Below are 18,555 nucleotides of genomic sequence, written 5' to 3' on the forward strand. Positions count from 1 at the left end.
CACGCATGAAACTCATGACAAACCAGCTGCCGTTTGTTATTAATTAAAAACACATGTTATTTTTATGAACCATCTAGACTAAGTGCATTGAAAAGAGAGGTACAAAAAAAGACGATTCGGTATGTTTTCATATTTTAAGCACAATTTGTTTGACGTTTCTGCTTTGTTTACATTTGTGGCTGTCAGTCAGTTGAATTTTTTGCGGTTTTTGTCGAATTTTTGCGTTTTGAAGTTTCTTTATATTACACCAACAGTTGTTTTCACAACTAATTTTATATTGGGCTCTGAAATTTTAAGGTAAATAATTATATTTTGGCAATTAATATTTAAAAGATACAAAGCTAACGTCATTCACACAGTAAAGAAATGATTGTGTTTAGATTTCCGTCAAAGTGAATAAAATAACAAAAATATAATATGTTATTGACTTTTTTATAAATTGTTTATTTATTTATTAATCAATAATAATAAAAGAATTTATTAAGCTACTTCAAATGTAGCTGTAATTCTGCACAAAATTTTTGAAGCAAAACTTACATTTGACATTCTATATATTTGATAACGTCAAATTTTATAATAAAACCCCTAATCGGAACAGTAGCCACTTTCTGTCAGTTGTTGTTGCGTAAAATAGATTTTCGACTTATTTCGTATGCTTTAAATGATGACGCTGGGGTAAAGACTCGCGGACTCAACTGTAGTTAAGTTTAAAAATGTGTGTGTGTGTGTATAAACGCGTTGAATATTAACCACATAATATTAAGAACGCCTTTATTTAAATATGTGGTAATTTATGATTTTGAATGTGAGATGAGAGTTTGTATATTTGGAAAATTTTTAGGGATAGTGGTTACTTGTTGTACCCATACCGAATATAACACTTCCTGCCAAAGGGATGCATATGGCAAAACAATTATTGAATGTCAGTGGTTCAACTGTACAGCAAACTTAGCGAAAGGCCACACGGGCGATAATTTACGGCGCCGTAAGAGCAGTAAACCTGACGAGGCATTGGTTGACTAACTCATATTTTATCTACAATTGATTCGTACAATGCCTAGCCAGGTTTACTGCTCTTACGGCGCCGTAAATTATCGCCCGTGTGGCCTTTCGCTTACCAACGATTTCTTGAGACCCGATCTCATTACCAGTGACCATTTATGGATGTCAAAATGAAGATAACAGTCAGAGAAAATCGTGCTCTCACTTTTGCTGCATTGAGGAATAGGACGCAAACGACTTGAATGCTCCAAAGGTATATTCAGCAAGCACAGAGACGAGTGATCAGCATTTTTATTATTCGACGAAGGTTAAAGGTCTGCGCTCATTAGATCGAATCAGTCGGCAACGGAACGGACCGCTACAGCCAGGAACTAAATACCTAAGCGAACGGCTCCACGGGCGAGAAATTGACGCTAGCAGTAGCCGTAAAACTAACTTAAGGTTCCACGGAACGGAATAGGAATATCCGAACTGAACCGACTACGCACAAGTCCTGTAGTCGGTACAGTTTGGCTACTCCTATTCCGTTCCGCGGAACCTTAAGTTAGTTTTACGGCTACTGCTAGCGTCAATTTCTCGCCCGTGGAACCGTAGACTAAGGGTACGTTTTTAATTAAGCAGCTGGCTCATTCATCGCTGAAAGATCGTCCGTGACTGAGCGGTGATTGCGGTGTACTGCTTGTGTGGTTTCTAAAGGACGGCGCCCACTTATACAGCCCGCTACGGAACGGACCGCGACGATCGGCATTTTAATATTTTCATGTATTCAAATGGCTCAGCGCCTACTTTACGGAATCGTAGCATATCGCGCTGAGCCATTCGAATACACGCAAATATTAAAATGCCGATGGTCGTGGTCCGTTCCGTAGCGGGTTGTTCCATATAAGTGGGTGCCGGCTTTAAGGAGCTGTTTTGAATGAAGCGTCTATGGCCGTTGTACCGTGGAGTAACCAGAGATATGTCAAGAATAGATCTGGCTAGGGATATGCTAAACAATGCATCGGGGTGTAACGTCGATATCAAGTACGGTCACAGTATATAGAGGTTCCACAGTAAAACCACTCCTCTGTCGGCGCTTTGATCTCAAGAAGTAATACCGGCAGTACGCAATTGGTAATTCACCAGTGGTGGATGCGGGTTTTCCCTGTTAAAATCCGTACGTTTCTATGCGACTAGCAATGCGAGAGTGGGGCAAAAGCGACTAAGAACATTGCGCGGTTGCCATGCGCGACTACAGATTTTACTTCCAATTTTTCGGGGAGTGGTTCTACTGTCCCTCTTTATACTGTGGTACGGTGGTCTAGCTATCTTTGTCTGTCGTGCGAGTGTGAGCGTATCTACCAAGAGGTGGCAGTAATGGAACGACAGTTACACAGAGACGGCAGCCATCATATGCTAGCGAGAGAAAGCTAAACGCCAGTAGAGAGAGAGATAGATAGACCACCGACTCGAACTGCTCCGCGTTCGACGCTATTTTTCGGAGTTGGCCAAATCTATGTGTATAAGATCTTTAGGAGTAACCAACCTCGATTTTTGGCGACTGGTCTGAGAGCAGACACAGTCGTAGACACTGGGCGGTTATAGTGGCGTGTTTCGTCGGTTCTTTTATTTTCTCGTTTCGTATTTCTCGTTCAATTTTTTTATTTGAGAGACTTTTAGCAGTTTGTGAAATGTTTCGGAGTTTTTTATTTGAGAGATTTTTAGTAGTTTGAAGTATGTCTTATTTGATCATTTCTTAATAAATGATTGTTTATCACAATTTTAAAGTATCTTTCTTCTTGTCTTCTTTATATTGCATGTTTTTCTAATCTTGGAGCACTTGACATTTCTAACATTTCTTCGTCCGCTATTTAGTCTGCTAGCAGGTATTTAAAAAATAATTTTTTTCTTTTAATAAAAATATTAATATTGTCCGTCTGTCCGTCCGTCCGCAAACACAACTCCTCCCTCATTATACCAGGTAGAATGACAAATGAGGTGTCGACTGAAGACTTATGATCTGAATGAATACTTACGATGGTATTAAAGGTGAGAAATTTGACCTAGCACTTCCAGAAGTAACCAGAAGTACTGATTTAAAGTCGCTGGAATAGTACAAGTGATATATTATTCGACGCGCATTAGTAATACGAGAGAAAATTTATTCGCGGTGTGCAAGTACTTGGAAGGGAAACGAGAAACGACCGTGCGCGAGTCGCGGACAAATATTGCAACTATCTTAAATAATTCATATTGTCAATTCAAATTGTCAAATTGACGTATATTTCATACCTTCTGTCATTGAAGCAGAAAAATTATATATTGCTCCACAATATTGATATGATATGCAATTATTATATAAAGGTAAATTTAATTAATTGTATTTTGCTTTCAGTACTGCATTTTAATAACTAATTTTATTTACTACATACAATTGTTTACGTTTGCATAACATAACCTGCATCTTATTTTTTCTTCTTATTATTTTTTTGGACTATGGCCTTGATCATTATTCAGCAACCAGGACTAACATAATTGGCCAATATAATTAAAAGGCGAATAAAAGTACAGAGCGTAGAAATAGAGGTCGCTTTGCCGAACTTGCACGGTCCCAATACTTCCGGTTCCGGTAAGTTCAGCAGTTCTATGCTAAATCGAAAGATAAACGTCATTAAGATTCGCGATTCTGAACACAATATTGAAACGAGTGATACTTGCCGTTTCTTGACTATATAATTCAATTATTGTTATAACTGTAACTGGAATTGTACCTACATCTAAATTTTCAATACATTTATTATTTTCTCAAATATTGCGTTCTTTTCCATTTATTACTAATGATAATATCGAGTTACGTGCTACAAGAGTAAATGAATCAATGCACAATAGGTTTAATTTGATATAAATAAGAAACAATTGAAAAAGATCAAGAATTTCTTAAATTTTATGGGTTGCCCGTTTTATCTGACGCGCTGTGTAGAATAGAAATCGAAAATTAGATATCTTAGACACTATTAGACCTACAAAAACAGAAAAAGAAAAAATTCATGATTGCGATAATATATAAATCACAAAAAGAGAAATCAGTGGTAGATTATGTAAATCAAAGAGCAGAAAAGTTTTAGGGCCAGAGAACATACAAAATTAATTCCCTAAAATATGGTAAAAAACGAGAATTGAAAACATAACAGGTACTTTTTTAGGAACTCTTAAAAGCTCAAGCATACTGTACACTAGTAGATGACTAGTATTAGCATAACAATACACAAGAAAGGAAATAGTAAGAAACCTACCAATTATCTTACAACCATCTTGTACCGGGTGTCCCAATAAGAATGGCTCTCGGCCATATCTCAGGAACCGTTTATAGTAGAGCTTTGAAATAAAAAATTGTATAACAAAAGTTGCCTCAGGAAAAGCCTGGAAATTATTTTCATAATTGTGGGACCACCGAGGGCGTAATTGAATATCAAAAATTAAAAAATCTAAATTTTACAAAATTTCCCTAATGAAGGGGCACTGGAAATCTAATCGTCGTATTCTTCATAAAATTCTACGCATATTTGACTTGACAAGTTTAGGTCTACCTTTGGAAATAAGAGGTGGGGGTGAGTGGGAACCTTGTTATGAAAAACGGGCTGTGAGTCCGGTTCTGCTTAATCAAATTTTGCAAACTTGGTCTTGTTGAAGACAGATCTTTTTCGTCAATGTAAAAGTTATGATTTCCAACCAACTTACTGAGTAATATGCCATCTAGAAGGCGTTATTTTATTTTTTTCAGAAATCTAGTGTTCCTTGGAAAATATTAAATACAAACATGCATTTTTAATACCATATTACAAAATTAGACAAAATTAGCAACAGAATAGCGAAAACCGCATGTTAATACCTTTTTTCTATCTCGAGATATCTTACAAAACGTGTAAATTTAAAAACATAACTGTTACTGTCACCGGTAAACGAAATTAATTAAAAGTAGTGTGCTATGGAAACAACAAAGAAACATTTTCCAGCTGTCAACGTATATTAGGTCTTTTCAACGCTTCTCATTTGTTTCGAGCCTCGTTCATATCTCGTATATTAATATTATACACGGATTATACGGCATATGACAGAGGTTCGAAACAAATGAGAAGCGTTGAAAAGCCCTATTACAAAGAAATAAAAATAACTATTTAGTGATGACATAAACGTTCAAATTTTTGCCCATCATTTTCGTTGCAAACATTTACTCTTTCAAGAGTAGATTGAACAGCAGTCTCAATTTCTGCTTTCGATATGCTTTGAATGGCATTTAGTATTCTCTGGATAATGTATCCTAGAGTAGTGTATGATGGGCAACAATTTGAATATTTAGGTCGTCACTAAGTAGTTCTTTTTGTTCTGTGTTATATTTAATTTTAATAGTATTGTCTCTCTTTATATTGTTGTTTTAATTAATTATATTTTTATACGTTGACATCTGGAAAATGTTATTTTGTTTTTTCCCACAGCACACTACTTTTCAATAACTTAGGTTACCGGTGATAGTAACAGTTATGTATAAAATTTACACGTTTCTCGAGATATCTTGAGATAGAAAAAAGGTATCGACATACGGTTTTCGCTATTCTATTGCTAATTTAATTTAATTTTATAAAGTATGATTAAAAATACATACTTGTATTTAATATTTTCCAAAGAAAACTAGATTTCTGAAAAAAATTAAATAACGCCTCCCAGCTGGCTTATTACTTATTAGGATGGTTCAAAGTTATCACGCTTACATTGAAAAAAAAGATCTGTCTTCAACAAGACCCAGTTTTCAAAATTTGATTTAGCAGAACCGGACTTACAGCCATTTTTTCATAACAAGGTTCCCACTCACTCCCACCTCTTATTTGCAAAGGTAGAGTTAAACTTGTTAAATTAAATATGCGCAGAATTTGATGAAGAATACAATCATTGGATTTCCAGTGCCCCTTCATTAGGAAAATTTTGTAACATTTTGATTTTTTTATTTTTGATATTCAATTACGCCCTCTAGCGGTGGACCCACAATTATGAAAATAATTTCCAGGCTTTTCCTGAGGCAACTTTTGTTATAAAATTTTTTATTTCAAAGCTCTACTATAAACGGTTCCCGAGATATGGCCGAGAGCCATTCTTATTGGGACACCCGGAACAACACAACTCTTAAAATGATAACAAGGATATATGCCAATAAAAAATGAAAAATACATAATCAGTGAAGAACAATAATATAAAAGATATTAAAATAAACTATACATACCAAGGCAAGCTTCAGTATAAAGCATATACTTCTCTGGATAAGCCTCATTTACTTCATTTAACATATAGGCATTTGTCTCGTTGTCAAAATACCAGTGTATTGCAATACCATCAATAAATTCCTTGTTTGCTGGTTCTGACAAAATCTATAAATGTATTATAATTAATCATTGATTGCCAAAATACCACGAAATCAAATGTTTTTGGTTAAATTTGGACAATTGTATAATTCACTGGGGGTACTCTATAAGGTTTTAATGCAAGGTGATTTTTCTGGGGCTACTCTACGAGCTTTTAATGGAGCGGTTCGTCGTTACCTTCTGCTCACGGCTTAAGAGATGTACTCCTGTTTATTTTTATATACGAACACTATTAACTAAAACATTTAGATATTATGGTTGGCTTACATTTATGAGTCTTTATGAGCCTTCATTTATTAATCATGTACGTCATAAATACCAAATAAAAAATACTGCAAAATACAACATCCGAGGAAAATGTATATGTATAAACATAATTTAGAAGTTCAAAATATAAAAGCAGGTTGTTAATGTTCTAAACTTTATCAATCGAATATAATGTATACCGTATTGAAATTACAATAAAAATGTCCTATTAGAAATAAACAAACCAAGACACTTGAATGTTAGGAAGAGCACTCCCAAATCATGATTTACAGTCTATACCTATACAGTGGAACCTCGATAAGTCGGATTAATCGGGACCGCAGCCGATCCGGGTTATCTAAAATCCGGGTTAGCCGGAGAACACGTTACAAATTAGTAAAATACATATAAATAATAAACAAATACACATTATAATTGCATAAACATGAAATACATATGCACAGTACATCTAAATTATGTACAGTTGTTATAGTATTGTTTATTTCTTGGTAAAAAACTCAGTCAAAGTGACAAAATGTTTGTTTTGTCTGATGAAAATTGGTCCGGGTTAGCCGGACTTCCGGGTTATCGGGGCCGACTTATCGGGGTTCCACTGTATATTGTAAATCCCAAATCATGATTTAAAAAGTTTATACATTGTAAATCATGATTCGGGAGTGCTCCTCGTCACATTCAACGTGTCTTGGCTTGTTTATTATTTCCACTAGTACATGTTTATTGTGATTTTAGTATGAAAGGCAGTTTTTCCATATTAATATATTAAAACGATTTTTCTTACCTCATGAATGGCATGCGTCAAAAACGGCCTGTTGTCATCAATAGCTAGAATGTTTATATCGTTATACTGTGAATCTCTTAGTGTGGGCCCCAGGAAATCTTTAATCCATGTTGACTGAAAAATAATTGTTGTGTATTTAGAGCCAAAAATGATCAAAAACAAAAAACTCTTTAAGTTCGTCAATAAACATATAAAATATAATTGAATTATACATTAATTTACTTCGAAAGTTGGTTACTATTATGTAATGACTTAAAAAAAATCCGAAAAGCCAGTGAGTTGATCCAATTTTAATTATATCGCACACTAAATTCGACTTTAATACTGCAATAACCATAAAAAATAAAAATCTTTTTTTGGCCTAATAATGTCATATAATTTAGTTATCTTAGAATCTAAATAGTGCGCCAGGGCCTCGATTTTTTATCCTTTCCTTCGTTATTGAACGTATTCGCTACGTATACTAAACAGATACGAAGCGAATACGTTCGACAACGAAGCGAAGGGTCAAGAATCGAGGCCCTGTGTCGTTATTATAATTTCCGGTATTGGCTCTGTCAGCATTAGAAACAGCGCAACATTATTTGTGATAATGCATTTGTTAGCCAAGAACAATTACTCAAGTGCCATAACCTGTAATATGGCAGGTCGATACGCTCTAATTCTTAAATTTTGAATGTAGTTGCCTTAGCCATAACTCCTCATCATAATTTAAGGGTGAATTTCAGGGTAAAGTAATGTCAAATAAAAATACATACTAGCATTAGATAGCTACACACATAACCAACACATGTGCAGAATTTGGTTAAATAAAAGAAAATTTGGTTAAAAGAAAAATAAGTTGCAGAAAAAAACATTTAGCTCTCCTGAACAGTTTGTGATTTCAGGGTTATGGCACTAATGATGTCGAGGTGCGACATATTATTATACAAAAAATGTGTATTCAGTTGGAATCGTTATAAATCCAATCGAATTAGTTATAAAACTAATAATTCCTTAACACGTGTTTGGAATTAAGTGATTTAGGATATCATGTTTTTTTTAAGTTGAATATTTTTATATTTACATTTTATCTCTTCAATTTAAAAAAGATTTGATCGAATCTCTCTAGAAAGTTATACTAAAAGTAATTTATAATAAAGAATAATAAAATACCATTGAAGTTCCAAAGTTTCCTTTGCCCAAATTTTTCAAAAATTCAGAAAAACAATATATTCTTGCAAAAGCTTATATTGACACTACAACTATGGATGGATTTCTTTCAATGACTATAGCTGGAACCTTATGATCTATTTTTGTTTCTGAAGATCAGAAAATTATTTTCTTGCAAGCATTTTAAGAATATCATGCAGCGTTTCTCAACCTGTAGGGCGTGCCTCTCTTAGGTGGAGTAATAAATCTACGTGTTAAACGTAGATAGCGTAGGTGACGTAGGTACTGTCAGATTGCCAAATGAAACTAATCCTAAACTCATCAGTTCTAAATTAAAATTTGTCCAAAAGAACGTTTTATACGACAAATAGCCTCTCTCAGTTCTTTGTCTATGTTCACATTCAGCCGATACCTACATTTTGTAATTAAATCAGCCACCGTAGAAAATCCAGTTTCGCAAAGGTAGGCTGTCAAAAATACCCGTGTTGAGCTGCCCCCCACTTGCAAAAATTAAAAAACAAATAGCGCTGATTTATGAGCTCTCATATTCCGCAAATTAAAAATTTTGAGCTCGTTACCCTGGGCAGGAATTTAATATTTTAGGGGGGGACCCCTTCGCAAGAAAACCACCCCATCTTCCCGGTTTAAGAGAGAGTTGTACTTAAAATGATTTAAATTCATTATTTGGCGACTACATATCGTTTAATAATTTATGAGCACCCAAAATACGCTCATTTAGATCATTAAATTGTAATTTCTTTTGTATAGTGCAATCACTGATATTCGAATTTTTTAGGAAAAAGTGAAAAATAAGACGTTCGCCATTTCCACAAAAAATAAAATCTTTGGTAATCCCTATAAGACTTTATTTACTTTAGAAACATTTTGACCGATTAAGAATGCATATTTTTAAAAGATGTATATATGATTTAAAAAAAAATCAAAATTTTTTAAATTTTCTTAAATTATTTTCTTTTGATAATAACTCCAACAATACTCGATACACGTAAAAATGATAGAGAACGAAATTTGAGTTTTTTATTGTCTTGTCTTTTTATTTCTGTATGAATCAAAATAACCAATATAGAAATATTTAAGACTAAATTTTAGTGCGAAAACAATGTAACTGGAGCCCTTTAACATAGTATCCTAAAAAAAATAAAGTACATATTTGAAAGACTAGATGTAATACAGTTTTATATCTCTTTAAACTACTTTTCAAATAGTTGGATGTACCTGATATCACAAAAATTAATTTTAAAAAAATACAATATTTTTTGGACAAATTTTTGAAGTATAGGTTTTGATGCTATCAACTTCTTCTGGAGCTCATTTCATAGGTATTTCTAAGTACTTTGACAAGTATTTAGTAAGTATGTGTTTAAACGTTAAAATGTTAAAATGCATAATTTTCCCATTATTTAAGTTTGGATTCTTAGATTTGAGTACTCGCAGAAAAAAAAAACATTCAGTTACCTATAACTTACGTTAAATTAATATTAAAAGGTTTTACAAGTAAGAAATTTATTATATTTTTATTGGCTTCAATTTTGGTAATGAAAACTTTTTTGGGAAAATTTTTTGGGAAAAATCGCTTAAAAGCATGCATTTTTTTATGAAAATTAAAATATTTGATCTTTAATAACTCAAAGTTTTGATTTATTTTAATAACTTTATATAACAAATTTTGCTTATAATTTGTCCTTCGATCGATTTTTGAAGTTATTTTATTAAAATAATTTTCACCTCCGAGAAGGGGTGGTATTCACCCTCAGGGTAAAAGCGCAAGGTGACACCAAGTCACCTTTATTTCTTGAGGTATCCTCTACCCACTCACAAATTTTCGTGAAAATTGATGAAGGTTCACCGAAATTAAAGGTAATAATTGATTTTTATCTTCAGTGACTGCACTATACAAATGAAGTTGCAATTTAATGATCTAAATGCTCGTATTTTGGGGGCTCATAAATTATTAAACGATTTGTAGTTGCCAAATAAGGAATTTAAATAATTTTAAGTACAACTCTCTCTTAAGCCGGGAAGATGGGGTGGTTTTCTTGCGAAGGGGTTGTAGCTCAATAGTCGAAATGCGCGTAATTTAAAAGTTTATTCTTAGAATATATAAGTTATACCAATTATATCCGCGATACGACGTATTTTAATTTTTCTCAGCATTTTTCTCTTAAGTTAAATCAATTAAAGGGTTGTTTGGGGGTGAAGGGGATGAGCTCAAAAATTGAAACTATGTCACTTTGAGAGCTTATAAATAGCTCGTAATTCTGTGGCAAAGATCGATTTAATATCCCTATTTGTAAGTAGTGTATCCCACTAAAATATTAAATTCCTGTTCAGGGTAACGAGCTCAAAATTTTTAATTTACGGAATATGAGAGCTCATAAATAGCTCATAAATCACGCTATTTGTTTTTTAATTTGTGCAAGTGGGGGGAGGGGAAGCTCAACACTGGAGTTGAAATGGCAATATTATACGAAATACTCTTTGTTTTTAGGAGACAAAAGGCGTGATTCACTCCCTCTAAAAAGTCAAACAGAGATTTCTTGGTAAATTTTCTCTTGATTTTGAAATAGAATCTATGAATATTTCTTCTTTTGGATTTAAGAGAACTTCACTAGTAGTTCGAAATTGATCCCTAATCTACTCGAAACTTGCTCCCAATTTGTCGTCAGCAAGAAAAGCAATTTTAAAATTATGTGCCAACATTAAAATGAATAAATCACTTTCTATTATCACACAAACAAATTTCGTATAATTTCCTTCTTCCATTGTATGTTTAGACACACTCACTCGTATTTGAAATCGTTTCTAGTTTTTTTGTTTCAGTTTTCTCCATAACTCCATTCTTCCATAACTCCAATAGGCCAGGGTAATAAGACAAAAATATAACCTGTTCGTGACACTTCAGCAGCCAGGGTACTGAATCGTTTTTTCAAAAGGTAATACCTATAGGAACAAATTATAACTATTTCCTGCGTAGCCTGGCGGCCATTTTTATTTATAAACAATTAACTGTCAAAAAATGGCATTTTCCCCTTTTTTTTTTCAAATCAACGGAAAACAGTGAAACATTGATTAGTAAAAATATCTTCGAGATTATGGAAAAAGCTCTAAAATGAGGTATTGCAAAGTTTGATATACTCATTTATTGTTAATATAATTGCGAAAAAAGTCGGAATTGCAAAATAATATATTTTCTCAATAACTCTTGCAAAAAATAGTGTACAGCTTTGGATTTTTGTCAAATGAGGGTTCTTTGGTGCTTAATATGTGACAAAAATTTCAAAGCGATTCATTCAATTGTTTAAATTTTATTCAAATTGTTTATCACAGAGAGCATTTTTTTGCAATAACATGAGTCAGAAAAAAATGACCTTAGAACCATTCCACAGGTTTCAAATGAAAGAGCATGAGCTACAGTTTTAACATGGTTTAAAAAAGTGAATAAAAAATGTATTTATTAGTAATAAATAATTATGCAAAGGTATCAATTTTTTTATAAACTTTTTGAATAACTTTTTCCAAAAAAATTAACTTTTTTACCCTGTTTTAAGTGCACAACTACCAAGTAATGTTATCTATATCATAATTGATAAACAATTGTAATAAATGGGTATAATTTCTTATATAACAAAAAAAAGTTTATAAGGAAAGATTTACGATACTTTTGCATAATTATTTAGTACTAATAAATGCATTTTTATTCACTTTTTTAAACCAGGTTGAAAACATAGCTCATACCCTTTCATTTAACACCTGTGGAATGGTTCTAACGTCATTTTCTTCTGACTTTGTTATTAAAATGCTCTCTGGGATAAACAATTTGAATAAAATCAAATTCTTCAATGATTAAAATCTTAATATGAATAAAAATTGAAATTTTTATCACATATTAAGCACCAAAGAACCCTTATTTGACAAAAATTTCAAAGCTGTACACTAATTTTTACAACAGTTATTGCGAAAATAATTTTTTTTTGCAATTCCGACCTTTTTTTGCAATTATATTAACAATAAATGAGTATATCAAACTTTGTAATACGTCATTTAAAAGCTTTTTCCATAATCTCGAAGATATTTGTACTAAAGAAACCATAAGTTTTCCTGTTTTCCATTGATTTGAAAAAAAAAGTGAAAAATGCCATTTTTTGACACTTAATTGTTTGTAAATAAAAATGGCCGCCAGATCCTACGCAGGAAATAGTTACAATCTGCTCTTATAGGTATATTACCAGCCGAAAAAACGCATCAGTGTTCTGGCTGTTCAAGTGTCATGGAAAAAACCTTATTACTCTGGACTACAACTTTCAATAAAACGCACTAACTTTATCACTTCTATGCAACATCCAACATATTATGTGAGTTTGGTCCTTGGAGTTCTAAATTCACACTATTTAATTTCTCTAATATGTCAACCACGTAACTTAATTTTATTGGAAATAAAAGACGCTTTTCTTTTTGTAGAAAAGTAGCAATTTTCTCTTTTAACTGATAAACGTTGTAAAAATTTCCCACGCCATAACCATCTGTCCCCGCAATAAAATAGCAATCGAATAATAGCGTCGAATGTACTATACGTGAGTATCAAAATTGGAGACACTAAATTCTAGCAAATGGTGATGACCATTCTGGGTTATTCTAGGTCTTCCAGTGGTGTACAATTTTTTTTTGTAGGGTGAGTCGTAGCGCTACTTGTATTGAAGAATTTTTTCAAATTATATAAATAAGGTACTACTCTTTCCTCCCTAGCGTTTAGAAGTTTCTGAAGAAATAATATTATGTGGAATCGGCTATGATTCAACTGAATCATTTAGACATCGGATTATCTTCTTTAAGCGCCATCTCCGCGACGGAGGTCGGCAATCATCATAGCTATTCGGATTTTAGATACGGCTGCTCTGAAAAGTTCATTTGATGTACATCCGTACCATTCTCTCGGGTTGCTCAGCCACGATATTCTGCGTCTTCCTATGCTTCTTTTTCCTTGAATATTGCCCTGTATAATCAATTGGAGCAAGCTATATCTATCTTCGCGTGTAATATGTTTGAGATAATCCAATTTTCTTGTTTTGATGGTATTTAAGATTTCCGTTTCTTTATTCATCTTTCTCAGAACCTGTGTTTGTGACATGTTCTGTCCACGATATTTTCAGAATTCTTCTGTACACACACAGCTTGAATGATTCTGGTTTTTCCATTGATGCAGCCTTCAAGGTCCAAGCTTCCATTCCATTAAAAAAGTCGAGAAAACGTAGCACCTAGCCAACCTAACTCTTAGCTTTAACTTCAAATCTCTTGTGCAGATCACTTTTCTCATTTTGTTAAAATTTTCTCTAGCCTTTTCTATTCTGATTTTGATTTCCTGTAAGTAATCTCCTGTGGAGTTGATGATAATTGTTTCAAGGTATGCATATTATTCGACTCGTTCGATATTGGATCCATTTATGAAGAGATTCTCGTTATTTCTTTGAGTTTTCGATTTTCTGATAAGCTTTATCTTTTTGACGCTCATCTTTATACCGTATTCTTGTCAAAACTCCGCTATTCTGGTTACTAGTCTCTGAAGATCCCCAATATTTTCAGCTAAGATGACAGTGTCATACGGATATCTAATGTTGTTAATCGGAACTCCATTTACCTATATTCCAGCTGTTTCGTCCTCAAGAGCTTTTTTCAAGATATTTTCCGAGTAGGCATTAAAAAGAATTGGCGACAACACGCATCCCTGTCACACTCCACGTCTGATTTCAATTTCCTCTGACAGCTGATCGTAAACACGTACTTTTGCTCGTTGCTTATAGTATAAATTCGATATAATCCTGAGGTTACTGTAGTTCATTTTCTTTGATTCCAGAACATGCATTAACCCTTAAACGCCCAAGGGTGGGTAAAAAATGTCCACCTAATGCGTATTCCCTTGTAACATATTTATTACGTGTAAAAATTTTTTTTAAAAATTATTTATTGTTAAAAAGACAGCCCATTATCCAATGTTAATTTGGCTCTACCAACATTTTTGAAAATAAAAGCAGCATCTTGAGTTAAATATGGATGAGCATAAAAAGTACACCCTTGGCAAAACTTGTTACTAAAGGTTTCTATATAATTTCTCGTTAGTAGGAGGATAATCCATATAATTATCGATGTATAATTACATAATCTACATAATTATTCGCCAATGAGGAGGCTGAAAGAAAGAATATGGAGAAAATCGACAAATCTGAATTACTGGCTTTTACTGGTATGTTGATTTTGATGTACATTGCAATTTTGTTGTAAGGTTTGTAAATTGTTTATATTAATATTTTAGAAGATATTGTGTTTATTAAGCATAATATTCTTAAGTTTAATCCATTTTTAACAACTCTCAATAAATATATTAGCTATTTTCGAGGTGGACATTTTTTACCCACCCTTGGGCGTACATGGAACCTAAAAAAGGTTGGGCGTTTAAGGGTTAATAATTGTTCATATTTTACTTTATCCAATGCTTTATTATAGTCAATAAAACACGCATATATATTTTGATTGACGTCCAGGCACCTTTGTATAGGCATGTTAAGTGAAAAAAAAAGCTTCACGAGTTCCTAGGCCTTTGCGAAACCCAAATTGCATATCATTAATATCTATGTCCAGTTTATGATATACTCGGGTATAGATGACTTTCAGTAGCAACTTTAGCACATGAGACATCAAGCTAATGGTGCGGTAGTCGCCGTTTTTCTTGCGTTTTTCTTTTTAGGGAAACAAATAAATGTTGACGCAAACCATTCTTTGGGCAATGTGCTGAGCTAGTGTTCAAGAGTATCACTAAAAACATCAATATGCTGCTCATCTATAATTTTTATAAGATCCAAGAAGCATGTCAGGTCCTGGGCTTTTTCCTTTCTTCATCGTTTTTAGTACGTGTATTACTTCTTCTTTTATAATATCTGATTTTATTTCTCCTAAAGTAAGGTCTATGTGTTCCAGGTCTCCCTTTTCATTCTCGAACAGTTCGTAAATGTATTCTGTCCAACGTTGTACTTTCTCATCGGTCTGTGTTATAGCAACCCCGTGCCTATACAGAAGTGCACCAGTGAGATTTTGTTTTCTTAGTCCAGCCATTCCTTTGACTTTCTTATGTAGATTAAATAGATCGTATCTTTTTTGGAGGTGTTCAATCTCTTTGCTATTCTCTTCAAAGTTTTTTTTCTTTTGCCTGCTTTATCATCTTCCTTATCTCGTGGTTAATCTCCCTGTATTTATTGTTATCTTTGTTCTTATATTATTTTCTCCGTTGTTCCATCATATCTCGTCGTTCATCCATTCCTCTTTTCTCCTTGTAGAAGTTTTGAGTATTTCTTTACAAGTTTCTAGTAGGCAATGTTTTAGTCGCTCCCAGTGATCGTCAATATCATTGGTATCTATGTTTAGCTTTCTGCAGTTTATATTATCCAGTTCGTGTTAAAGGAATTTTTTTACGTAGGTTTCTTTAAGTTTTTTGTGTCTATTTTAGCAATTCTTGGATGTCTTTTAATATTTTTAAGTGTGAGTGTAATTTTGGCGATAAGTGTGTTGTGATCTGAGGCCACGTCTGCTCCGGGATATGCTTTCACGGCTTTAGCAGCATTACGGTGTTTTTCGTTTATCATAATGCAGTCTATCTGGTTCCTAACTTATCGGCTTGTACGGACTAACAAACAAAATATGCATGCAGTATGCCCAAATAGGTCCCGATATTAAAAAAAATAATAATACACCCGTTAAAAATAATGAAGAGCGGAAACAGCCCTGGACATGACATGCTTCCTATTGAACTACTAAAAATTATAGACTGGCAGAATACTGATGCTTTAGTGATATTCTTGAATAAAATCTATAGCACAGGCGTACTACCCAAAGAATGGTTAACGTCGATCTTTATTTGTCTCCTTAAAAAGAAAAACGCAAGAGAGTGTGGCGATTAAGGCACCATTAGCTTGATGTCTCGTGTGCTAAAGTTTCCACTGAACGTCATCCATAACCGAATATATCATAAATTGGACATATGCAGTATAAATCAAAGAAAAACGGATCATACACTTTAAAACACTGCGTTTGAACTGCATTTGAAATAGTGGACCAATATAAAATTCCAGACATTAACACCAGCAAGCATAGCAACATTAACATTGGCATGTAGAAAATATCTTTGAACTAGAACCTCCACCTTCTATCTCTCTTTTTACGAGTTTACTAAAATAGCGAGCCCAGCCGAAAGAACTGAAAGCACCGCCGAAAGTAGGTAATCGGACTTAAGGTATTCTGTCTAAATCTTGACCCGAGGATAAGCGGCGTGTAATTTGGGTTGCCTATATAAACTTGAATCAACGAAATGGGCCTTTTGAGTTATTTAAAACGCTGAAAAGACCATTGAGTGATAATAAAAATCGATATTTACTGCGGTTGCATGATATTTAATATTAAAATAGTATTGGATGTGGTAGAATGTAGACTCTTTGTATAATTACCAATTAAACAGTGAAGCTGTTAGATCAATTTTCCGATTCAATCATTTCTACTATTCACAGTTCTGTGTTTGTGTTTGCTTTTGAGTAGGTATTTCATTTTCTTGACAACGAAAATGTTCGGTGTGGAAAGAATTAATAAATGCGTGGAATGCGGAAACGCGTATAAACGTAAACCTGATTTAAAAAGACATGTAAAAAGTTCACATCCTGACAAATTAGATGCAATTGCCCCTTTAAAAGTGCTTAAAGGCAACGGCTATAAGTGCACACATTGTGATAAACAATTTAGACATAAGTCAAGTATAAACTTTCATGTCAAAAAAATGCACACAAATGTATCAGTTTCTGCAGAAACTAAAACATTTCAACATAAATGTTCTCTGTGTATAATTATCATGCAACTTTTAAAAAGGACTTTATTAAACATTATGAAACTTCTCATAGCATTCCTATACAATACGATACAATAGAGTTTTCCAATCATGATTTCCAGTACATTGATTTGTACAGTTGCATAGCCACCTTAAGTAAAGGTGGCTATGACAGTTGTAATATTTTTTGAATAATAAACAGGTCCGTTTCGCGATTCAAGTTTATATAGGCAACACAAATTACACGCCGCTAATCCTCGGGTCAGGATCTAGACTCGAGTGACTTAAGGGCCCGCACTGCGCCAAGGAATAGAACCGAATCGACTGCGACTACATCATGCACAAGACAATTGAAGATCCTTCTAGCTTTCTACGCATACGCGGTACGAGTGGGTTATTATTTTTATAAGGTTTGTTCCAACACGACTGAGAACCGTCCATATAACGATCACCGTCCTGCGCAGTACCACGGAACGTATTATTTCGTTCCCATGGAACCCATGAAACGTCAATTATATAGTAACGTGATCGTTACATGACGGTTCTCAGTCGTGTTGGAACAAACCTATAAGTTTATAGTTTATGGATATGTATTTAAAACATATAATTTAACCTAAAATATTGTTCTGAAGCTATTTCTTTGTGGCGTTTACATAATTTATTATTTTAAATGGGAAATAAGCCACAATTTAACTTAAAAAATAATTTTGTTAGTGTCTTTCATAGTGTGCTTTTTACTAATTCAATTACGGCCTCTGTCATTTCCCGCAACTTCAGTTTACGATCAGCTGGAACTATTAAGCAGGCCGCACATCAAAGAAACATGAAACGTAAATTACGTTTCATGGAAATAAACCACTGCTAAACAAATATATGTCCGGCCATTTATGAAACTCTCCGAAAATAAAAATGTGTCATGAGCATGAATCACACTCGTTTCATTGGTAGGTGGACTTTGAGATTTGTTTAGCAATGTTTTCTTTTCATGAAACATGTTTTTCGTTTCATGTATCATGTTTTTCGTTTCATGTTTCTTTGGTGTGCGGCTTGGCTAGAGAGTGCAATAAACTCAGACTTTAGCTAGTTGT

The 18,555-nt window shown here is 33.5% G+C and overlaps 1 protein-coding gene across 1 annotated transcript in view; it reads right to left on the reverse strand.

The window, feature by feature from the left end:
• The window catches only part of LOC114331529 (putative glucosylceramidase 3), a 164,308-nt gene that overhangs the window by 54,842 nt on the left and 90,911 nt on the right, over positions 1-18,555 (reverse strand). The window contains exons 6-7 of the mRNA XM_028281122.2: positions 7,438-7,551; positions 6,254-6,398 (exon numbers count right to left, since the gene is read on the reverse strand). Of these exons, the coding sequence (XP_028136923.1) occupies positions 6,254-6,398; positions 7,438-7,551 (259 nt within the window). The remainder of the gene's footprint in view (positions 1-6,253; positions 6,399-7,437; positions 7,552-18,555) is intronic.

Source organism: Diabrotica virgifera, chromosome 1 (genome assembly GCF_917563875.1).
Source record: "Diabrotica virgifera virgifera chromosome 1, PGI_DIABVI_V3a".
NCBI classification, from domain to species: Eukaryota; Metazoa; Arthropoda; class Insecta; order Coleoptera; family Chrysomelidae; genus Diabrotica; species Diabrotica virgifera.